The sequence below is a fragment of the Geotrypetes seraphini genome, chromosome 13 (genome assembly GCF_902459505.1).
Source record: "Geotrypetes seraphini chromosome 13, aGeoSer1.1, whole genome shotgun sequence".
Lineage (NCBI taxonomy): Eukaryota > Metazoa > Chordata > Amphibia > Gymnophiona > Dermophiidae > Geotrypetes > Geotrypetes seraphini.
In genome coordinates this window covers 25,162,911-25,188,828 of record NC_047096.1, presented here as the reverse complement: position 1 = coordinate 25,188,828, position 25,918 = coordinate 25,162,911, and the positions used below count along the sequence as shown (strand labels likewise).

The 25,918-nt window shown below is 43.9% G+C and overlaps 1 protein-coding gene across 2 annotated transcripts in view; it reads right to left on the bottom strand.

Annotated features, from left to right (window-relative positions):
- The window catches only part of DSCAML1 (DS cell adhesion molecule like 1), a 361,981-nt gene that overhangs the window by 329,575 nt on the left and 6,488 nt on the right, over positions 1-25,918 (bottom strand). For both annotated transcript variants that reach the window (XM_033919234.1, XM_033919235.1), the window contains exon 2: positions 9,516-9,833. In XM_033919234.1, coding sequence (XP_033775125.1) covers positions 9,516-9,833 — 318 coding nt within the window. The remainder of the gene's footprint in view (positions 1-9,515; positions 9,834-25,918) is intronic.

The following is a 25,918-nucleotide window of genomic DNA, read 5'->3' as shown; positions in this document are numbered from 1 at the left end:
AAAGGCCAAATGGCCCATCTAGTCTGCCCATCCGCTGTAACCATTATCTCCTCCTTTCCCTATTGGCTTAAGCTCTTAACATTTGCATCTCCTCTTCCTATAGGCTAAGGCTCTGTGCACCTGCATTGTGAGGTCATCAAGCTGCCCATCCGCAGTAACCATTATCTCTTCCTCTCTCTAAGAGATCCCACGTGCCTATCCTACGCTTTCTTGAATTCAGACACAGTCTCTGTCTCCACCACCTCTTCCGGGAGACTGTTCCATGCATCTACCACCCATTCTATAAAAAAGTATTTCCTTGGATTACTCCTGACCATATCACCTCTTAACTTCATCTTATGCCCTCTCATTCCAGAGCTTCCTTTCAAATCAAAGAGACTTGATTCATGCACATTTTTGTTATGTAGGTATTTAAACATCTCTATCATATCTCCCATCTCCCGCTTTCCCTCCAAAATATACATATTGAGATCTTTAAGTCTGTCCCCATACACTTTATGACGAAGACTACACACCATTTTAGTAGCCTTCCTCTGGACTGACTCCATCCTTTTTATATCTTTTTGAAGGTGTGGTCTCTAGAATTGTACACAATATTCTAAATGAGGTTTCACCAGAGTCTTATACAGGGTTATCAATAACATCTTTTTCCTACTGACCATACCTCTTCCTATGCACCCTAGCATCCTTCTCGCTTTCACCGTCAACTTTTCAACCTGTTTGGCCACCTTAAGATCATTACATACAATCACACCCAAGTCCCACTCTTCTGATGTGCATGTAAGTTTTTCACCTCCTAAACTGTACCGTTCCTTTGGGTTTTTGCAGCTCATATGCATGACCTTGTATGTCTTAGCATTAAATTTTAGCTGCCAAATTTCAGACCATTCTTTAAGCTTCGCTAGGTCTTTCTTCATGTTATTCACACCATCTGGGGCATATATTCTATTGCAGATTTTGGTATCATCCGCAAAGAGGCAAAACTTACCCGACAGCCCTTCAACAATATCGCTTATAAAAATGTTAAAAAGAACAGGCCCAAGATCAGAACCCTGAGGCACATCACTGGTAGCATCCCTTTCCTCAGAGCGATCTCCATGGACCACTACCCACTGTCGTCTTCCACTCAACCAATTTCTGACCCAGTCCATCACTTTTGGGCCCATCCCGAGGGCACTCAGTTTATTAGACATCTGTGTGGAATACTATCAAAGGCTTTGCTAAAATCTAAATACACCACTCTGGTCAACCAGTCAAAGTAATGAACTCAAGCTTACTGTAAGATGCTGGCTAGAACTTTTAAATGTACCTCTTTGTCATAACTGCAGAGGTACCCGAACATAGAAGCATCCTGCCATCAAAGAAGAACGGTCTCTCGAGACAAGGAACTGTCATGCCTTGGGAAAAGGCATTGTCCATCTAGCTGGGGACAAGGTAGGTGGACTGGCGAATGAACCTGGGCAGTGACCTAGCTAGAAAGAGTGTCAAGGCGGGTCACTGTAGAGATGATAGCCAAGCTCCCTAGATGGCAGACAAGGCGGGGAGAAGTACTCATGGGACTCTAAAAGCTGAGGTGCTTCCTAGGGTGTTTTATGATAATGTATTAATAAAGCTGTGGTCCTTTTCAATCCCAGAAATGTGTATATGGTTTCTTGATAGTAATTGGCATTGCCTGGGCGCACGAAAGCGTTCAGCCTGCCTTCGTAATTCCCTTTTCGGAAGTTCGGACTGATGTTTCTCCCCTGCGTCCAGATCGAAGCAGATCATACTGTGATCGCTGTTTCCCAGCGTCCCTTCTACTTCTACATCTTGTGCCGGTTCTCGTAATCCATTTAGAATTAAGTTCAGAATTGCATTTCCTCTAGTGTTTTCCTTGACAAGTTGTTCCAGGAAACAATCGTCTACAGCATCCAAGAACTTGGTCTCTCTAATGCAGCTGGAGGTGCCTAGGTTCCAGTCTATTCCCAGATAGTTGAAGTCACCCATGATAACTGCATTGCCTCCCTTGCAGTGGTGTTTAATCTCGTCCGTCATTTCTCTGTCAATTTCTTCGGACTGCCCTGGGGGTTGGTAGTAGATGCCGATCTCCGTTTCCAGGCCATTTGTTCCCGGAATTTTGACCCATAGAGACTCTAACTTATCCGTCAGTTGTTATGTTCTTATTTCAACATAATGCTTTTATTTGTGGCATATTAAATTAACTAAGCAGTTTACATATAAATAATAGGTGGGAAAAAGAAAGAATGTAGGGAGAAACATGTGGGAACCTATTTTACAAAATATTTGATATAAAAATCAATACGAAGCCTAAATTTAATTTATTTTTTAAAACAAAAGCTGCCATTTCCTAGTCTTAGGTTATAACCCTAAAGATGAGCATTTTGATGAATAATTAACTCCATGTGAATGGCTGTTACTTCCTCACACACCATACTAGCAAAAAAAAAAAAAAAAAATGCTCTGCTCACTTCAGCAGCCCAACATGAAATGGCTTCTATAATGAAGCCATTCAGGGTCGATTAACCCTTCCCATTTTTGTAAACCACACTACTTTATCCATTGCTGTAAAGAATTTACTGCTGCCGTGCTCTCTATTTCTGGCTGGCTTTCTGCTGAGTTTTCTCTTTCAGTTCTCATCCTGGGTTATGGCCATTTCTGGCAACTAAATAAAAGTGTTTTAAAGCAGCAGTTTTAGAGGGCAGACATGTAGAACACACCTCTCTCTTGTGAATTTATTGTCAATTAAAAAAAAACAACAACACAACAACCCACAACCAACCTCATTGGCAGAGCACAACTAAGAAAGCCTAAGGCAGTGGTCTTCAATGCAAGGCCTGCAAGCCAATGGTGGCCCTCCGAGACCTCTTGGGTAGCCCATGCAGCCTAAACCAGATCTTCCCCCCGCCCCCCTCGACGGAATCTGGTATTTTTGTTTACCCTTTCTGTTCCCAGCACTGCACTTTTCCACTCTTCAGGCCGTGGACAGCGTGAGTGAAGCAAGCACACTGCCTTCGGTAGCCCTAGAACAGGGGTGAGCAACTCCGGTCCTCGAGGGCCGGAATCCAGTCAGGTTTTCAGGATTTCCCCAATGAATATGCATGAGATCTATTTGCATACACTGCTTTCAATGCATAGACACTGGGGGAATCCTGAAAACCCAACTGGATTCTGGCCCTCAAGGACCAGAGTTGCCCACCCCTGCCCTTGAAGCTTTCCCTCTACTACAGCTTCCTGTTCCTGCATAGGCAGGAAGCTGTAATAAAGGTAAAACGTCTGAAGCTAACGAAAACAGCGTGTTCACTTCACTCACACTGCCCACGGCCCGAAGAGTGAAAGAGTGCAGCACTGGGAACAGGAAGGGTAAGAAAGTATTGGACCCCGCTGGGGGAAGGGGAATTTCAGGGGAGGGGGGTGGGAATTAGAGGGGAGGATAGAAGAGATACTGGACCACAGGGAAGGGGAGGAAAAGGAAAGAAAAGAGATGCCAGATTTTTGAGGGAAGAAAGGAAAAGGAGAGGACAGATGCCAGACCAGGTAAGGGAAGGAGGGGAAGCAGAGAGATGTTGAACTACAGGAAGGGGGAGGGAGAGAGAAAGATGCCAGACCCAGGGAACAGAAGGAGGAGAGAGAGATGCCAGACCACGGTCAAGGAGAGAAGGGAAGGAAAAGTAGGGAGAAAGATGCCAGATCAAAGGAGGGGGGAAGGGGAAAGATAGATGCTCAGACAATATAGCCATGATTCTATATACATCACCTCAAAATATTGGTAAACGACTAGTGTGGCACTAAACACATTTCCATAAAACTTTAGTGCACCATATAGAATCGTGCTTGGCGCCACTTAAGTGACATTAAGCATTGCTAGGTATCCTAACTTTTATGTGCATTGTATTTATGCCAGGATTTTCTTGGCCTAATCGATTGCACCTAAGTCAAAAACAGGAGTCTAGATCCAAAACATGCCCACGATCCACCCTAACCCACACTTACTTTGAGGCAGGTACTTTGGACAAGGTGCCTAACTTTTAGAAAATCACGCCTACCAAGTTAGGCGCCTGTCAATTAATTCCAAATTAATATCAATTATGAGGTGTTAAGTGCCAATTATTAGTGCCAATTAAACCTATCGATCGATTAAGTTTGGAACGTCGATGTAAGTGCCTAACTTTGATAATAATAATAACAGTTTATATACCACAGGACCGTGAAGTTCTATGCGGTTTACAATGGTTAAAAGATGTTACAAATTAATTAGAATTACCAAAGTTAGAAGCTAGTTATTAACAATTGCTCACGCCTACTACTTATGGGGAATTTAGGAAACACCTAAAAACATATCTGTTCCTGAAGTATTTAGGCAACTAACCTGTACAGTCCTACACCACAATATTGTTATTGTGGAGTAGGATTGTACAGGTTAGTTGCCTAAATACTTTAGGAACAGAAATGTTTTTAGGTGTTTCCTAAATTCCCCATAAGTAGTAAACGCGAGCAATTGTTCTAGATCTTTGCCCCATAATGCCGCTTGATAGACTTTATAGAATTTGCACCTATGTGCTGTTCACCATCATGTGGAGCTCTCCAGTTTGAGTCTTAGGTTGAGGAATCTGCTGTACAGGTCAATAAAACTACAGATGTTGCAAAACTACTGATCACAGCCTTCCAGGAGAGGGGATGGAGGATAGCAGTCATTGCATGGGAATAAGGCCTAGATCAGAGGTGGGCACCTTTTATACACAGAGCCTAATGAATGTCAACAGTATCCTTAGCCAGCTGCAACATTACGTAATGGCGGAACTGGAAATGCATTGAACTCCTTAGACCTTAAATGAGTAAAAAAATAAGTAAAAACAATGGAAACCAACTGCTAGAATGGCTGCTCTGAAACTATTTGCAAAATACCTGTATAGCATTTAAGATCACCACCAAAACTCTGGTTAATGATGTTTTCTGGATATATTTCCCCTAATCTAGAGAATGACAAGGGGACAAAGTCTGTCCCTGTCCCCATCCCTGTGGGCACTGTCCCCATCTTTGCAGGCTCCATCTTCATCCCTGTCTTGTCTCCAAGAGCTCTGTCCCCGTCCCATCCCCGTGGACTCTGTCCTCATTTACACAAACCTTGAACACTTATGATTTTATATTTAAATATTTTTTTATTAAAAATATAAAAAGGAACAATATTATCTACAACTGTTTAAAATCACAAATTGATCTGGGTTTGGTACAACCTTCACAAAGATCCGGTTGCCTAGGTTTTTACATCATCTGGGAAGGTAATTGGATTGTCTTTCAGACATGGGTGCCAAAGAGAACCTAAACTGTGTAGTGGATGAACAGGAAAACAAGTGTTCCTCTATGCCAGCAACGACGGATGCATCTGTTGCAGTAACAGTAAGATGCTTGAGCAGTTGGGCACATGAAGGAAGGACGTTGCAGATGGCAGACAAGACACAAATGATGTCATTTAACAGTAGCTCATTGAAATCCAAAAGCAGCTTCTACAGTTCTTTTTAATCATTGACTTCAGTTGCCAGTTGTCCAAGATGTGTTGTTTTTACACATTGATACTAGTCTCAAGTTTTTAGAGAATGACACAGGGACAAAGTTTGCCCCTGTCCCATTCCCGCACCGTCCCTGCTGGCTCTGTCCCCGTCCCCTTCTCCACCCTAGTCTCGTGAGCTGCATAAAAATTCAATTTAGCTCACGAGCTGTAGATTACCCACCCCAGCCTGGACGGCTGGAGACAGAGCACATGGTTATAAGGTTCTGAAGTTATCCAGGCTCCCTTCCTCCAGCCCACAATGGGGGAGCGGAAGGCATGTAAAATAGAAGGAACAAATCCTGGTAACGTGAATAAAGGTTCAGGGTGCCAGTGTCCAGCTTCATTGCAACTGAGCTGGAGAGAAAAAGAACAAGAGAAAGTTCTGGATAATAAAGAAAATTAGAGCTAAACACAGTGTTGGGAGATTTATGCTTATTGTAAATAACATCTTTGGATGTTCTGTGCACTCCATAGTAATATGCATTTCCACTCTTTTTGCTCAAGAATCTGCTTACACAAAAGTTAATATCTGTACAATTATTCTTGCTATGTATTCTTCAGCCAGCTAAAGAAGCTGCAATTACTTGGGCAGAGGTCTAAGAGATGAAGTGGGAGTATGAGAAGAAGAAAAAAAACACTCAGAGAAAAGAAAAAATAGACCTTAAAATGCATCATAAACCAGAAACCACACAAACCCAATTCTAGTCAAGTTTTGGAATTAGCGTCTCTGGGGGAAAAAAGGTTGGGCTTCTTGGTAGCCACCCTGCTGCAAGTATCCTGTTAATTTCTAATTAAGAGCTTTCTCTAAATGTAAGATCATTAAAAATAACCAGGTTTTATTACTTAAGATATCCTTCAGGATGGAACAGCCGCAAAAGGGTACAGAGCTGGGGAAACACGATAGTAAATTTAAAGGAGCAATAACTGGAGGTAGGATGCAAGGGAGGTTAGTTGGGGCACAGCAGAAGTAGGTGACAGAGCAGGGCTACTCAATTCCGGCACTTGAACTCCACAGCCAAGCCAGGTTTTCAGGATATCCACAATGAATATGCATAAGAGATTTGCATAGCATTATGGATATCCTGCAAACCTGGTCTGCCCTGTGGACCTCAAGGATGGGAATTGAGTAGCCCTGCAACAGTGCAATGTTATGTTGCAATAATCTCAACAAATGAGTGATTGATTCAACATTTTCTCTCATTTCGTCCTCATCTATTATTAGGAGAAGTCCAAGAAAGCCCAGTTCTGGAGCACACAGGGGTAGATTCAAGAATGGCCACTAGAGATCTCAATCTACCCAAAAGAATGGAGGAAAAAAGCCTGAGGTGTCCAGAGGTGATAGTTTATATTGCTGAATGGCAGCAAAACCTCATTTTAGGACTAGATAGCTTTCATTGGCAACGAAAACCTCCATAAAAGTTCAAAAGTTCAACCTATGATAAGAACATAAGAAGCGCCATCTCTGGAACAGACCCTAGGTCCATCAAGTCCGGCATTCCGCACACGCGGAGGCCCCGCCAAGTGTACCCTGGCATAGTTTTGGTCCCCATATCGCTCCAAGCTTCTCGTAAAGAGAAGTGCATCTAGCCTACCCATACCCATGTCACTTCATGCCACTCATAAGGAGATGTACATCTAACTTACCCTTAAATCCTAGAATGGTGGATTCCGCAATTACCTCTTCTGGGAGAGCATTCCAGGTGTCCACCACTCGTTGCGTAAAGCAGAACTTCCTGATATTTGTCTTGAACTTGTCCCCCTTAGCTTCAGCCCATGTCCTCTTGTCCGTGCCACATTGGACATTGTAAATAACGTTTTTTTCCTGCTCTATTTTGTCGATTCCTTTCAGTATTTTGAATGTCTCGATCAGATCCCCTCGTAGTCTCCTTTTCTCAAGGGAGAACAACCCCAGTCTCTTAAGTCTTTCCTCGTAATCCAGGTTCTCCATACCTTTCACAAATAAGCACTTATCTTGTATCCCGACGGGAACCCGTTTCACAAACGAGCTTCTTCAGGGGTTCCAAGTGTTAAGTCTGAATTTTCTCTTCCCAAAATACAGCACTCGGATCCCCTGAAGAAGCTTGCTTGTGAAACGGGTCCCGTCAGGATACAAGATAAGTGCTTGTTTATCATTGAATCTTGATTGTATCACGGGTTGAATTTATGGAGGGGTTTTTTTTGGCGATGAAAGATATCTAGGCCTAAAATGAGGTGTTGGTTTATATTGCTGAATGGCAGTTTCACCTCTGGACTCCTCAGGCTTTTTTCCTACATTACTTTTGGGTAGATTCAAATCTATTGGGTTGGTTTTTGCTGTTTAATTTTAGGTGCATCCATTTGCACCCTGTGAAACACGGTGCAAATCCTCGCACCTAAATTGGTCATTCTATAACTACACATGTAAATCTAAGGCACGCCCCCCAATCTGTCCATTTCACGCCCTCTTTTTTGACTTGTGCGTAAAATCTGGTGCAGATCCTGCACCTCAATTTAAGTGCATAAATATTAGTACTAATTAGTGCCAATAATCACTTAAGATCCTAATTATTGGTGCTAATTGGGTCATTCAATTAAATTCATTGCACAAATTGGGTTTGCACCCAAATATGCACACACTCAATTTTTAGCACTTTTTTTAATAGAATTCAGGGGATTATAGGGGAATAAGTATAGAAACATAGAAACTGATGGCAGAAAAGGGCCACGGCCCATCTAGTCTGCCCACACCAATGACCCACCCTTACCTACCTCTATGAAGAGATCCCACGTGCCAATCCCATTTTTTCTTAAAATCTGGCACGCTGCTGGCCTCAACTACCTGCAGTGGAAGATCATTCCCGCAATCAATCACTCTTTCGGTGAAGAAATATTTTCTGGTGTCACCATGAAATTTCCCACCCCTGAGTTTCAGCGGATGCCCTCTCGTTGCCGTGGACCCCCTGAGAAAAAAAGATATCTTCTTCCACCTCAATACGGCCCGTGACATATTTGAACGTCTCGATCATGTCTCCCCTCTCTCTGTGTTACTCGAGCGAGTCTAGCGCAACTTATCCAGCCGTTCCTCATACGGGAGATCCTTGAGTCCCGAGACCATCCGGGTGGCCATTCGCTGAACCGACTCAGCTCTCAGCACATCTTTGCGGTAATGTGGCCTCCAGAATTGTACACAGTATTCCAGAAAATCAAACTAGAATTCAATCTAGTTATACTATTAAGACAGATCTCTATTCTATACTTATTCTAGTAGTGACAACCAAAATCAGAGATCTTATAAACCCCTTCTAGTAGATATAAGTGCTTCAGACCCATCTTTTTACTTGCAAGAAAACTCTGCCATTGAGTGGGATCAAAGAGACAAGATTTTTTTTCATTACCAACCAATCAATTTATTTGGAGATATTTACATTTCACTTTGTCTTAAGTCAGCAAAAAGTCAGCAGGCTCCATTTTCCATTTCCTATTTTTTTTTTAACTGCATAGCAGGCCATTATGTCCCCTTTGATGTTCCTTGTGTTCTGACATCCTGTACCATACTGTATTTTTCAGTCACTTCAATGTATTCCCCTTCTTTAGAAATAACTTGCATAAGTGCATAGTCTTCAAGTATTTTTACCTAAACTTTGTACCAGTTCTCAAAAGGGAGACATGCACACCTGATATCGACACCTACTTATTCTGAGGTATTTTTCCCTCTAAAATAAAAGTGCATCATTTTGAAAATACAAAGTTTTATGAATTTTGTTTGCCTCCCCCAACTGGATTTTCAGGATTAAAAGATGCGCTTTATTGATATCCAAGCTTACTTCTACCTGCAGGAAGCCTCATGCCATCAAGCTTTTCAAGTAAATGGCTATTGAAAATGGGCCTCCCCATGTACTCCACCTAGAAACCTCATAGGCCATGTGCACCATGCAAAGAGACAGAACAGAGAAAGAAATCTCTCAGAAGCCAGCCTCCCAGCTCCTCTCACCTGCTTTGACTCGAATGTTAGGACTCCTGATTTTGCCAGCGGAGTTCTCTGCAGTACAAAAATACTGGTTGTCGTGAATAAAGCTATTGAAGGCCGAAGGAGAAAAGGGGTAGAGCTGTAAGGTCCCATTGGCATGGACATGCCGGATGTGGGGCACATCATAAATATCATCCCCAGTGGCTAGGTACCATCGAAGAGTAGCGCTGGGGGACCCTGCTGCTGGGCAGGGGATCACAACCCCCACTGTGCTGGAGAAAGCGACCTGCTGCAGAAGCTCGTTCACAAAGTACAGGCTGGTTCCAACATCTTCAGCACATGCTATGGAGAAAAAAAAAACGGGAGAGGTCAAAGGATTATGAAGTGTGCATTCCAGGACAGTTGGCAGGAAAATAAATAAGTATTTGCTCAGAGTGTGTTCCCCATCCTTTCCAATCCTAGGCCTCCTTCCTAACCAGTACATCATGCTTCATTCAGTCCCTTCATTGAATTTATAATATTTTATTGAAGGAAATAATTAAATATAATATAATACAAAAAGATTTCATTTCAAATAGATTCACAATTATAATATTTACATACATATTTCTATCATTCCTTCAAAATATATTTCCATATGACCCAAATCAACCCCCCATACTACCCCCACCTCCCTCCCCTCCTTCCCCCCACTTCCCCCTCCCTTTTTCCCCTCCTATTCACATTGTATTGAAGTAATTAATAAAACTATAATATAAAATGAAATGTATCATTCCTTCAATATACATTTCAATATGACCTATTTCATCCTACCCCTCCCCCCCCCCAATTCCCCCACCATCTCTGTTGAATGGAAGATGACACATATTACCAGGTATTACGAAGTCATATAAATGTTTCCAAAGCTTCAATGTAAATTATTAACAATCATACTTCATGCTCTAGACTAGAGGAAAGATTTTGAATACAAGGGTTGATTCCACAAACTTGGTGCTAAATTTTTTTAAAAAAGCGCTTTAGAACATAAGAATAGCCTTGCTGGGTCAGACCAATGGTCCATCTTCATGGCGGCCAATCCAGGTCACTAGTATCTGGCAAAAACCCAAAATGTAGCAACATTCTATACTACCGATCCAAAGCAAGCAGTGGCTTCCCTCCCCCCCCCCCCCCCCCCCCCCCCCCGCTTGTCTCAATACGTATGGTCATTTGTTAACTGCCTAGATTTAGGCAGTGTATACATTTTTAAAATAAGTATTTATAACTGGGAGGGTCTATTTAAAGCAGGGGTGTCCAACCTTTTGGCTTCCCTGGGCCGCATTGGCCAAAAAAAAATGTTTCTGGGACTCCATAAATGCACAAACTCTGCAGCAAGACAGAGGATGGAGCCGGCAAGATGGTAAACACCCGGAGGCAGCAGAGGAAAACACTGCATTGCCCTCGACCGGGGCCGCACAAAATACTTCACAGGGCCGCATGTGGCCCTCGGGCCGCAGGTTGGACACACCTGATTTAAAGCTTCTCGAATACCACCTGGCAAAAGTAATATTTTTCTCAATTATTTTAATTTTCCCTTCCATATAGGATGAAATAATTGATTCTCTAAGCAGAAAGTAGACTATCCAAATGTCAATTACCCCGGTACCTTTTACAGGCTCCTAAGGCCCGATTCTATAAATGGCGCCTAACTTGTAGACACCGTTCTCAATCAACTGCTAGGCATCCTTTATAGAATCACACTTGGGGGTCCTTTTACAAAGGCACGCTAAGCGTTTTAGTGCGTGCTAAATGCTAACATGTCCATAGGATAACATGCATTTAGCGCGTGGTTAGCGCGTGCTACAAACCATAGCGCACCTTTGTAAAAGGACCCCTTAGAGGCATGCTTAGGCATCCCTATGGTAGATGCTGATATTTAAGGCCAGGTTTTACCTGGCCTAATTTACCAATTGAAAAACAACCCAAAACGGGAAAAAAATAGTAAAGACTCCTAGGTCAAGAAGGCTGTATATAGCTTTATCACTAAAAATCATGGAGGAAAAAAAAAAAGAGACCTCAGAAATAAGGGAGCCCACACAGTTCAACATAAGAATGTCATGTAGTTAGAGCCAATCACAGTCTTTGGTCTCTCAAAAAAAAACTCCACAAAATACAATGTTCATTTTAGAAGAAACATACAGGGCTTCTTTTACTAAGGTACGCTAGCGTTTTTAGCATACGCACAAGATTAGCGCACGCTAGCCGTAAAACTACAGCCTGCTTAAAAGGAGGTGGTAGCGGCTAGCACGCCTTTGTAAAAACTGTCCTCTTGAACATAGGGGTATTTAAGGACAAAACACAAAAACCAAAATAAACCAACCCAAAAACAAAACACAAACAGTCCAGAACATTTTTCTGCATACCGAAAGATACCCAAACAAACAAAAAATCAAAGCTAGGCGCAGAGGCTTAAGGTTAGTTCAATACATTCAAAAGCAGTTTTGTCCTTAAGTACCCCATGTGGAGTTTTTTTTTTTTTTGGTTTTTTTTTTAATTCTACGAGCATCAGAGCTCTTATCACAGCGGCCGGTGATAAAAAAAAAACAAAAAAAAAAAACAACACCCCAACGCGCCTTGATAAAAGGGGACCTTAATTTGCAAAATTTCAGAGTTCTTGAAATGCAGAAAGGAATTGCCTCGATCCCATTACTGCAAGTTTGAAGTTTGGCATTAAAATTGAAATTCCCCATTAAGGTAACATCATATGCCCTTGAAGCAGGGGCAAGCTGGAGCATGGTTGCGTCGGATGAGTGTCTTTTGTACCAGCAAATGGACTATAGTTTATTAAAGACTTTTTACCATACTGCTTTGTTTTCTTGATTTTTTTCCTAACACTATTTTCTGACTGTCATTTATTATATTATACATAGAGAAATATTTGTACACCTAATTATTTTCAGAGATTTCCCCCACATAAAAAAACACATTCAAAGGAGGCATGACAAGTTCTTGTTTTTAATATCTTAGCTGCGGTAACATAATAAAAGTTACAAAATTAGTGCAGCGCTATTGGTTTAAAAAGAATCACCAGGGACCTTTGGTGATCTCAATTTCTCTGTGTTTATGGGTAAAACTGCTGCCTCCTCTGGATTAATATTCATATCTTAACTTATCTGCCCCTCTGGGGGGTGGGGGGAGGGGCAAGGCAACAAAACTGCTCATTGCATGGCTGTTATTAGCACTATACTAGCTGAAGCTATTCACAAGCTATCAGAAAGCAGCCAGGGAACCATTAGCGGCTTTACCATTCAAAGCACCCCCGTTTCCTTCCCATCCCATTCATTTAATTATTAGGTTGGCAAAGTGAAGGGAGGGGGAGAGGAATGAGATACTTAAGAGTTGGTAAATACATTTCTTTCATTGCTAGGCACCCCTTGAACTCAGCCAAACATCTATGAATATACATAACAGGGAGAGAGTGTAATAATCATCTGAATACAGAGCGGAGACCACACACACATACCTTTGCATGTAATAATCAACCAACTACAGAAAGGAGATACAGGGAGAGTATATATATACACACAGAAATATAATCACAGAGCAGAAAGTATGTATGTGTTTATCTATATATCTTTATATAGATATAGATATAGATTAGTGTTTTAGCCCGTTACATTCGTTACAGTAACGGGTGCTAGAATAGCCCCACCTATACCCTGACCCTGACTCTGACCCCACCCATGCCCAGCCTCTATCATGCCCAGACCCTGCCTCCCACTGATCCCAGTCCCACCACCTCACCTTTCACCATTTCCTTTGTACCCTTTTGGCCCTCCTGACAGGGTCTTTACTTAACCGTGGCGGCAGCAGCAGTCCTGACGTACCAACCTTTCCTCCCTCAGTGCCCCAAAGCAGCAGTGGTCCTACCATTTCCATCTCTCCCTTTCCCCCTTTCACACCCTCTACCATCTCTCTCTGACCCTGTTTCACCCCTTTTGCCATTTTTCCCTTTCCTGTCCCCCTCTGTCCTTCCCCAACACCATCTCTCTTTCCTGCCCCCTACACACTCCCTGAAGTCTATCTCTCCCTATCCCCTACTATCTCTCCTGGTCCCCCTAGTAGCCCCTCTGTCCTTCTCATCCATCTGTCTCTGTCTCCTCATCTCCTGCCTCTGCGGAGCTCTCGCAGCTCCTCCTCGTCCTCCTCCAGCCAGGCTTCAGACATCTGCCGCCTCGGCCGACATCCGCCTCAGGGGACTCTCGCGCATGCGCACTTCTACCTGCGATGCCCTACAGCACACGGAAAACGGGAGCACGCAGGTGGGAGTGCGCATGTGCACTTAGGTCTTTATTATATTAGATACACTTAGATACACACACACAAATATAATCACAGAGCAGAAAGTGTATACACACACATACATACATAAACACATATACATACACAATCACAGAGCAGAACTTACAAACCTGCTGGGGACCCCAAGGATAACCATAATGAATATGGATGAGGCAAATCTGCATACATTGGAGCCTCAGCATGTATATAGCTATTTCTCATGCATATTCACTCTAAAAATCTTCCAACTCTGAATGTCAGTGAGATCTTCAGCCCTGTTATAGAAGAGTGTTTTTTGATAATTTTTTTTTTTTGGGGGGGGCAAAGACAACCAGAGAAGAGACAAGAAGATCTTGTAGAATTTATAACGTATGTGGGTAATATCCTGCAGCAAAATCTAAATTAATACCTGTATATCGCCCCTCTATATGTATAGTTCATCGTACTGAATATACAGGTAGAACTGGATTCTGCAAACAGCACCATTATTGGCGACTGCCTACCAATCCTTCGTCTGTCAATCACACTATGGCAGCATTTGTAGAATTGCAGCCATGTCAAAAGTAGGCGCTGGAAAGGTAGGCCAGGGTTTAACAGGCCTACACTTTAAGGCGCCAACCTGTGATGAGAATCGCATCTACAGAGACGCCTACTGGCGCCTACGTCCACTTCCTGGAGCATGCCATGCCTACTGAGGTTGTGGGTTGAAATCCTAGTGACCCTGGGCAAGTTACTTAATCCTCCCATTGCTCCAGGTACATTAGATAGATTGTGAGCCCGCCGGGACAGACAGGGAAAAATGCTTGAGTACCTGAATAAATTCATGTAAATCATTCTGAGCTCCCATGGGAGAACAGTATAGAAAATTGAATAAATAAATAGTGTGAAAAGTTTCAGTCTCTGATAACCAGACCAGAGCTGCTATTGTGACATCATAATGCTTCATTCCACCAATAAGAACCAACCTCATCAGTGATGTCACAATGGCTTGATTGTCCTATTCTTGGCTCACTTCTAATACATTTTGATTTCTAGAGTGGTGCAGTGGTTAAAGCTACAGCCTCAGCACCCTGAGGTTGTGGGTTCAAAACCACGCTACTCCTTGTGACCCCTGGGCAAGTCGCTTAATCCTCCCATTGCCCCAGGTACATTAGATAGATTGTGAGCCCGCCGGGACAGACAGAAAATGCTTGAGCACCTGAATGTAAACCACTGTCTTAGATTATAAGCGGTTTATAAATACTGAATTAAATAAAAATACTTTTGATGTAGGCACCTGCAGATGCTTAAAATTTTTTTAAATTAACTTTTTAATTGGTTTTAGATGGCGTGATCAATTACTACATCGTTTATTAAGAATTAAACCAATTAAGATAGGCGGCAGTAGAGCGCCCACCGCTGCTTAACCTACGGTGCAGTTTTGAGAAACGGGTCCGTAGAGTTCCAACCAGTGTTGCTATGGCCCAGATTCTATAAAATGGCACTCAAAATTAGGAGCAGGGGGAGAAAAATACATTAGCGCTAAGCACTATTGAAATCTGGTGTAAATGCTGGTGCACACTGACCCAATATTATATAACTACACACACTGGCATAGGAGGGGGGGCAATCTGCCCTGGGTGCAGAATTTGTAAAGGGCACAGGCACCAGTCATCCCTTCCGCCCCCCTGCCACACACATGTGCCCCTTCCCTTCCCTCGTACCTCTCATTTTTGCTGGGCGAGAAGCATTATCAACTTGCCTGGAAAATTAAAAAGTTACGGGGAAAGGGGGCAGGCACATGGCGGGGGAGGGGATTGGGGATGAGTGCCACCACCCCTCGCTACACATACTTATTTGCCCCTGCTCCTCCCATGGCCATGCCTCCTTTCAAAAGACGCATTATGGCAGTTAGGCGACTGCCTTATAGAATGACATTCAGCCAGATTTGCACGCAAATATTGATGTCATTGACCTCATTAAGCATCAACGTCTTTTTTCCTATCAGGCAGCATCCTGGGGCAAGGATTTAAATCATTTAACCACGTCCTCAAATACTTATCATCAATTTTAGATGACACTTAAAAACATATGTGTTCACTAAATTTGGGAGGTAATTGACGCATTCCATTTATTGTTTTCATGAATTCTTTTGTAAACCGCATAGAACTTAACGGTTTTGCAGTATACAAGCGAGTGTTATGTTATGTTAATTTGCATGTACATTTTGGGCACATTCACAAATTTGGGTGCCATATCTAACATCCAGCCCTGTTAATTCAATATATAGCTTTCCGTACAGCAGATGAATAACTATATAGGTGATTTCCGATTCCTACTCACACTCTACCCTCCCACCCTTTCTTCACTACATGGATAGGTGGAGGGGCATAATTGAAAGGGACGTCTAAGTCCGTTTTCATCTAAGTCGCAAGTCGTCCAAAGTAAAAAATAGCCTTTATGTCCAAAATTTTTTTCTTTTGAAAATCGTCTAACTATACATCCAAGTCGCTAAATTGTCCAACTTTATATCACATTTTTGTCCAAGTCAAAAACGCCTAGAACAAGCCCTGTTGGATGTGGGAGGGGTCTGCAAAGTGATGGACTGAACACCCAGACATGGCACCTAAATAATGGGGTACCTTACAGGGCACTGCTGTGAACTTCACAAAAATGGAGCCAGGTCTTCTCCTCACTACAGCTCCCTTATAGGTCACGGTGAGCCCCCCAAAACACCTCCAGAATCCCCTAGACCCACTTATCTACCACCCTAAAAGCCCTTATGGCTGCAGGAGCCACTTATATGCCAGTAAAAAGGGTTTGGGGGGTGTATAGGGGAGTGCACATGTTTAAGTATCAATGCAGTGATTACAGGGGCTTATGGGCATGGGACCTCCTCTCCATGAATCCCTAACCCACCCTTTATATATGAATGCATGGCCTATTAAGGGGTTTCACAGTATCATATGACATCATATCTATGTTTTCTGAATGTTCCGATGCATGCTTATTAAGATGTTTCATTTGTACTCTGTTGACATCGTGATGAATATCATACATACTGTATGTCATGTGACCGTTCTTCCTTGCTGCCTATTATGGCATTATTTGAATTCTGCTGACATTTACCATATTTCTGCTATGCGACTGTTCCAAGTTCAAATTTATTTGATATACAGTACTGCCAATCTAATCAAATCCTAAGCAGTTTACAAATCCAGTTAAAGAATAAGGGGGTGGGGTCATAAAACTGAGAGGAAACAATAAGCATCAAAGCTACACTCAGAAGGCTGACACAGGAGGAGATAAGGGGAGAGTGTGGTGCAGTGGCTAGAGCTACAGCCTCAGCGCCCTGGGGTTGGGGGTTCAAACCTACGCTACTCCTTGTGACCCTGGGCAAGTCACTTAATCCCCCCCCCCCATTGCCCCAGGTACATTAGATAGATTGTGAGCCCGCCAGGACAGACAGGAAAAACTGCTTGAGTACCTGAATAAATTCATGTAAACCATTCTGAGCTCCCCTGGGAGAATGGTATAGAAAATTGAATACATAAATAGTGTGAAAAGTTTCTGTCTCTGGTAACCAGAGCTGGTATTGTGATGTCATAATGCCTCATTCCACCAATGCTTGAGATCCAACCTCAATGATGTCACAATGGCTTGGTTGTCCTATACTTGGCTCACCTTTACTACATTATGATTTCTAGAGTGGCACAGAGGTTAAAGTTACAGCCTCAGCACCCCGAGGTTGTGGGTTCAAACCCACACTGCTCCTTGTGACCCTGGGCAAGTCACTTAATCCCCCCACTGCCCCAGGTACATTAGATAGATTGTGAGCCCGCTGGGACAGACAGGAAAAACTGCTTCCGAGCTCCCCTGGGAGAATGGTATAGAAAATTGAATAAATAAATAAGGAATAGAAAAGTTAACAAGAGAAAATTAGGAGGTTGGCCCACTTGAAAAAGGACGTCTAAAAAGTACAGTAAACAATAAAACACCATTCCTGTTCTTCTAAAGACACTAGCACAATCATAGATTAGGAGGATTAGCCCTGTGAAGTACCACTACTACTTTTAATTATTTCTAGAGTGCTATCAGACGTACAGAGTCCCAAAAGAGATAGCCCTTGCTCGAATGAGCTCACAATAAGACCTATCCCCAAAATAAGCCCTACCATGATTTTTAAAGGTGACGCTAATGCTTTTCTACATTACAGCTTATCATATAGTCGATATCAGATGGAGGACAAGATGGGTGGTACAGAGTCTGTTGGGATAAACAGATGGGAGGTTAAACTCAAAGCAAGTTGTTTATGGCGTTAAACAAGATATAAGGAACTGATTTCCAATGCGTGTAGCAAACTAGCCCTGGTGCAGAATGAGTGCATCGCAAACTGTGTGCTGCCCTAGATGTCGGGTGTGCTGCGAGACGCCAGGGAGGAGGAGAGGTGCCGGCTGACTGCCTACAGGACGTGCCTCTCACGGCGAGAGGCACATCCTGTAGGCAGTCAGCCGGTGCCAGTGCCTCTTCCCTTCCAGCAACCCCTCCCCACACACACATACTGGCGGCACAGGGCCCCCATCCGAAGGACCTTTGCGCATGCACAGACATCGTGATGATGTCACGCATGCGTGTGATGTCATCGAATCGGCATCCGCGCACTTCCGGACGCCCTCGCGCTGCGGCCACCATTTGGTGTGTCGCGGTTTCGCAAATTTTGTGAGGCACTGGTATAGTCAGTCAACCACCCTAGGTATTAAAGGCTTGGGTGAAGGGCCAGGCTTTCACCTGCTTCCTGAAGTAGAGGTAGTCTTGAGTTAGACATAACCCTTCTAGGATCAAACGTATAGAATTGGGGAAAGGGGTAAAACGCGGACCTCACGGATCTAAACCCGCACATCCTTAAAAATCTGAGGTCCGTGCCACTTGTAGTTAGTCTCTGGCTCTGACAGACCTCGGTGACAATTTAGCTCCGACGGATCCGTCTCAGCATAGGGAGGGAAAAGTATTAGGATCCGTCGGAGCTAAATTGTCACCGAGGTCTGTCAGAGCCAGAGACTACTGTTGTGGGGATGGGAGAGCTTTGCCATCCAGGAGTGATGTCTCCGGGCTTTGGTGCAGGTTGGACTTGGGGTTTGACACGTTGCAGCGGTCAGAGCTGACGCACAGTGTGTAAGCGGAAAACAGTGGCAGGAATGAATCAGCCCAAACAGTTCTGCGGCTTTTAATTGAAATATCCTTAAACATTGTAGCAGGCACACCTATTTCTGGCGATCTGTTTTCCCATCCCTGAATAACTAATACTGACCGATTACTTATTCTGGCAAGCCTCTGGTTCCTCGGACGCGGGAAAGACATTTTAGCTCTGACGGATCCTAATACTTTTCCCTCCCTATGCTGAGACGGATCCGTCAGAGCTAAATTGTCACCGAGGTCTGTCAGAGCCAGAAACTAACTACAAGTAGCACGGACCTCAGATTTTTAAGGACGTGTGGGTTTAGATCCGCGAGGTCCGCGTTTTACCCCTTCCCTAGAATTGGCACTAACTTTAGGCCCTTTGCAACAAGATGGGTAAACATTTCCAAAAGTGCACCTATGTTATACAAGCAACATAGGCACACAGCACTATCTCCCTCAACGAGAGCGCAAGTGCCCCCCCCCCAACCACCACACACACCCCTTTCAGACCGCAAACAGGAAGGCATAGGGTGTCACACATTTGTCCTGCGTGCAAATGTCGGGGCGGAATTGTCGGCACGCCAATGCCCTGAGCGCATTTGACGGGTCTCCATCCCCAACAAATTTACATATGCTCAAAGACAGTTGCAAACCATGTGTGTACTGATGTAGTACACACGTTTTATAATGAATGTACATTGTGTATTTTATGTAATATATCAGGCATGCCCTGGCAGTATATATAGTTTGAGTGGAATAGGGGCAGGGTTGCACTATATTTCTACAAGTCTACTGCATGCAGTTTTACTATGGTCATTTTCCATATTATAAAGTGTCAATGCCTTACAAAAATCATCCCCTATATATATCCTATAGGCAAACAGTTTTATACATACTTAGTCTCTCTACACAACCTAACACTAAGGGCTCCTTTTACAAAGCCGCGCTAGGGCCTTAACGCATGGAATAGCGCAGGCTAGATTGTCGCACATGCTAGCCGCTACCGGCTCCTTTTGAGCAGGCGGTAGTTTTCCAGCTAGCGCACGCTAATCCGGTGCGGTGCGATAAAACCGCCAGCGAGGCTTTGTAAAAAGGACCCCTAAGGGTTAATTTATTTTAACAGAAAAATAGACCTATAAAGTTCCATTTGCCTTAACTGAAAGGTATGCTAACCCAACCCTTTTGTGCATTTTTGAAAGACAAAACTGGCAAGTTCGTGCAGCGTTTTCAGCTGCGTTGCTTTTCCAGAAAAAAAAAATTCTGTGCTCCTGCGCGGTTCGTTTTAAGGCGAGCCACATACATTGAGGAAAGGCCATAGAAATTAGAGAATGACACAGTGACAAAATTCATCACCGTTCCTGTCCCCGCGGATAACCGCGGGAAATAATCCCATGTCATTTTCTAGTGTCTATTTCAACCTCAGTCCTTCTACCCCAGCATTCTTCAAAGCAAAGCTTGCGGGTCAGTGGTTGTGGCCATTCATACTCTGATTCTTATGTGAGCCAAGGATAATGAAGCCATTGTGACATCACTGATGTGATTGGCTCTTAGGCACTGGTGGTGAGGCATTATGACATCACAATATCTGCTCTGGATACCAGAGACTGTCATTCTTTAGTGTCTATCTCAATCTCAGTCCTTTTACACCAGCATTCTTCAAAGCAAAGCTTGCGGGTCAGTAGTTGTGCCCAATTATCCTCTGATTCTTTCCTCTCTCCTTAAAGAATGACACGAAGATGGTTTCCTGCGGTTATCCGCGGGGAAGGGGACGGTGATGAATTTTGTCACCCTGTCATTCTCTAGTAGAAATGCATCTTTTCAGACCCCTCGTGTTGGGTGTGGTTCTCCGCTGATAAGAATGGTCTTATCAGACACTCCCTTCCGGTTGCAAGAGCAGCAGGTGTGTCAGAGGAGAGGGACGGTTTACTTTCGACCTCCTTTTGGAGGACAAAAACCCGCTCTGTAAAAAGACACCAAGAGAGTTCGTTAAACCCCCTGTAAAGGCGTAACGACGAACTACTTGATGCCCGGCCGTGCCCTCATTTCCCCATCAAAGATCCTCCATGTTGGTGGAATCTGGAGTGGACGGGCTGATCTGATCAGCTGACGTGGAGGAAGGAAAGTGGTCGTGGTTCTCACTTTTATTTTCAAAAAAGCAGAAAAACCTCCCATTGAAGGAAGATTTAAAGTGGTTGTGGTTCTCATCTTTTTTTTTTTTTTTTTTTTTTAACCCTCCCACAGAAGGAAGGTTAGATTAGGGGCATATAAATAATATAAAGATTAAGGATGGGTGGAGTATATAGAAGGCTCAGGGAATTAATGTATAAATCTTCTTTAACTTGGCATCTTAATACCAAATTTCATGTAAAAGAAACGGTCTCCAAATCGTTGGGAGATTAATACCCAGCAGACAATATTTTTTAAACCAGAAGCCAAAGCCGACATCTGGCTGGTCACGTGATGGGATTGGACCCAGGAAGCCATGCCTCGGACAGCGCCATCACTGCTTTTCCGACTGGGATTCTATGCATTGGTCGGAGTTCGGTATCCTCGTCTTCTGGATGCACGTCTGAACGCTGAGCAGAGGGATCCAATCCGTATGTTTCTCTCCATCTCACGTGTCATCCTAAATTACAGCGCAGCGGTATTAAAATATTAATACCTGTGCTGTGAATCATTTCCTCAACGGCGATATTTACGGCCCTTGTTCTGCAGACTTTTCAGTTGCTAATATCTTTAGAAGTCAAAAGGAAAGGGGAGCTTCTGCCCTACCGCTACAGTTAAGAGATTACTGGAGAAACTCAAAGGACCTTCTCAGAGGTCGCACTGGAATCCTATGCAGAAAAGAGCCCCTCTGCGGGGCCACTGGTTCTCCCTGCGAGAAATTCTGAAGAGGGGACTTCAAAACAAATCTGGACTGGACCTTAGCTTAATAACTACTCTTCCTCTCATCTTTCCCCACTGTTTCCACGTGTCTTAGGACTCCTTTTACTAAGGTGCGCTAGCGTTTTTAGTGCACGCAGGATTTTAGCGCGCGCTAAACCCACGCTACGCTTCTAGAACTAACGCCAGCTCAAGTCTAGCGCGTGCGCTATTCCGCACGTTAAAGCCCTAACGCACCTTTGTAAAAGGAGCCCTAAGTTTCACAGTGTCCACAGCGCAGCGCTATTCACTTCCCTCTCTCGCCCCCCCCACACACAAATGAGTCGAGGAGCCCTAAGTTTCACAGTGTCCGCAGAACAGCGCTATTCACTTTCCTCTCTCGCCCCCCTCCCCACACACACAAATGAGTCGAGGAGCAATAAGTTTCACAGTGTCCGCAGAACAGCGCTATTCACTTCCCTCTCTGGCCCCCCTCCCCACACACAAAAATGAGTCAAGGAGCCCTAAGTTTCACAGTGTCCGCAGAACAGCGCTATTCACTTCCCTCTCTCGCCCCCCCCCCCACACACAAATGAGTCAAGGAGCCCTAAGTTTCACAGTGTCCGCAGAACAGCGCTATTCACTTCCCTCTCTCACCCCCCCCCCCACACACACAAATGAGTCGAGGAGCCCTAAATTTCAGTGTGTCCGCAGAACAGCGCTATTCACTTCCCTCTCTCGCCCCCTCCCCCCTCCCACACACACACACACACAAATGAGTCGAGCTCCAACGAATATAGGCCATGTGTCATCACTGAAGGTGAAGTTCTTAAGCAGGACCGGATTTCAGCAACACATTTTAGTACTATTTCTTATTTTATGCCCCACCCCCTTCATTCAAACCTTAAAATGTCTCTTTACTATAAACATTGTAGTTCTCCCCCACCCCCACCCCCTCTCCTTGTTTTGTAAGTCTATTTACGTCTGTTGTAAGTATTTTAATTGTATTCCTGTATTTATCATTGTACAACGCTTAGAAATGCTGATAAGCATTAAAATCAAATTTTAAATAAACTTGAAACTTGATTTGGCAATGAAATTGGAGATGTGTAATAATGCATGCTAGCTTCAGACCTTCCCTGCACAGCTGTTGAAGTGCCCTTCACAATTCCAGCTTGTAATAGAAAAGTCTCCTTCAGAAGGTAGCCAGAGCCCACTCTTGACTTCCACATACGGCACCAAAGCAACTTTTAAGAAGCATCCCTTCTGCTGCTCAACTTACACACAGTTCAGTTTCCTGCTTCTTAGTTTAAACAAGATCAGCCGAGATCACCAATAAGTGTATGGGGGGAGGGGGAAGCCATCTTCTTCTCCCTTGCATAAAGGCAGCACAAAATGACAGTATAATTATACCCTACACTGCATCTACAATGCTGAAGCATTTCCATGGCCTCCTCTGTGGAATATGGTTTATATAAATACAGGACTTGTGAATCTCGATAGCTTTTTCCGTTAATGAAGGCAGTAACCTTAGGATGAGGTAGCAACATCTGGGAAGGGACAACAGGAACTCTTAGCCCATCCTTAGAGACTGGGAGCACACCCTCGATGGAACAGGATCCATGACCCAACAATAAAATCTGCTACATTATATGACGGCAACCATTTTGGTGTCTAGATGCAGACACACAAACTACTTTCCAATTCCAAACCACAGGCAGCTATTATTCTTATAAATGACAATATTTGGAACTCCAATATTCAAGGGGCATGCACCAGTATAAACCATAATACTATACTGTATATCTCATACTTTGTGTCACTGGTAATGTCCTCAGAGAAACCTATGATGGTTCGTGAGACTGTGATGTCACGGTCTCATGAACCATCATTAGTTTATCTGAGGATATTACCAGTGACACAAAGTTTGAGATATATAGTATTATAATTTATGCTGGTGCACGTCCATTCTAGGCGTGCCAGGGGTTTCCCAAAGCATTTGTTGGACAAGAACACATGGTGATGCTTGGAATTTCTCAAGTATTTTGTGAGATCACTGGGTATTCCTCAGCTCTGTAGAGGAATCTTCCGTCTCAGCCACCCCCAGCCATCTCCAGAATTAACCTTTAAGAACATAAGAAGTTGCCTCCGCTGAGGCAGACCAGAGGTCCATCTTGCCCAGCGGTCCGCACCAAACCAAACCAATTAGTACCAGTGGTACCCTTATCTTCTCTCCGTGCCTGCGGATCAGATCTGTTTCAAAGGTCTGAACATCTCCCGAATACATCCTGGGAGTGTGGGGTTATAGGAAACTGGAATGGTCATACTGCTCGTTAAAATGTTTATTTCACAAAAACAAACTAAAATGAAGAATCAACTTATCCAAGAGACCTACAGCAAACCTCCTGTGGTTGGTTTTATTGGGGGGGAAGGTGTTTATTATTCGACCAATGAGTGTTCCAAACCCCTTTCTGTTGCTCCAATTGCCTCTCTCATTGAATTTCAAGCCTCATTCTGGAGTCACCAGAGATTATGACTACACTCCTGCAGGAATTACATTATATTAGTGACTTTTATTCTGCCATGACCTCGCAGTTCTAGGCAGATTACAAAAAGAGGCGAGCAGGACATTTCCAGGAGAATTGCAGGTTCAGGAACTTGTTACACGACTATGGCATTGTCCAAGATACCAGGGTCTTTATTTCTCTTTGGAGGGTTTTGTAGTCAGGCGATGTTAACAGAGTGTGGGTGATATGGTGGTCTGGTTTTGCTGCCTGAGTCACTAGTAATCCGTCCTACAACCTCTTTCGCTGAAAGACTTTGAGGGGGGGGGGGGGGAATAAATGGAGTGCCACAACGTCTTCCCTCTCTACAGGACTCTCAATCCCCATTCCCATGTAGCTGTCTAATCTCTCCTAGGTACATTTTTCATTTCAGAACATGAACACAGATTTAATTGGCTTTGTAATTAAAAACTTTTTATGGTAAATTAAATCATTTGTCTTTACTTTTATTTTCCTGGGTGGTGCAGCAGCATAGATGTGTCAATGAAAGCAGTTGGAATGGCTAATCCTACCAAGTTCAACTAACCCCCTCACATTAAGCAAATGTCAGGCACACCGAGGATCTCATCACTAAAATATCCCCATTTTTTCCATGCTTGACATGGGGCCTCTTCTATCAAACTGCGCTAGCAGTTTTTAGCGCAGAGAGCCGCGCTGAATGGCCCGCGCTGCTCCAGATGCTCATAGGAACTCTGTGAACATCGGGAGCAGCACGGGGCCGCTCAGCGCGGCTCACCGCGCTACAAACTACTAGCGCAGTTTGATAGAAGAGGTCCATGGGCTTTGACACTTTGGGCTCCTTTTACAAAGATGCGTTAGGGCCTTAACGCGTGGAATAGAGCGCGCTAGCTGCTACCGCCTCCTCTTGAACAGGTGGTAGTTTTTCAGGTAGCGCGCGCTAAACTATGCAATATAGTGAGAGACGGAAATTCACCCAATAGTATGACACAGGACCTACATTTGTTGGAGCTTTGGTCCTCGACCTGGCAGCTGGGCTTCAACGCTAAGAAATGCAAGATCATGCACCTCGGCAGCAGAAATCCGTGCAGAACTTACACCTTGAATGGTGAGGCCTTAGCTCTAGAACTTCAACAGAACGAGACTTGGGAGTGATCATCAGCGCAGACATGAAAACTGCTGATCATGTGGAGAAGGCTTCATCTAAGGCAAGACAGTTATTAGGTTGCATCCGCAGGAGTTTCGTCAGCCGGAAGCCTGACGAATAATAATAATAATAATAATAATAATAATGCCATTATACAGAACCATGGAGAGACCTCATTTGGAATACTGTGTGCAATTCTGGAGGCCACACTACCGAAAAGATGTGCTGACAGTAGAGTCGGTGCAACGGATGGCCATCAGGATGGTCTCGGGGCTCAAGGATCTATCGTACGAGGAAAGGCTGAAAAATTTGCGGCTGTACTCACTCGAGGAACATAGGGAGAGAGGAGACATGATCGAGACGTTTAAGTATATTACCGGCCGTATCGAGATGGAAGAAGAGATTCTCTTTCTCAAAGGACC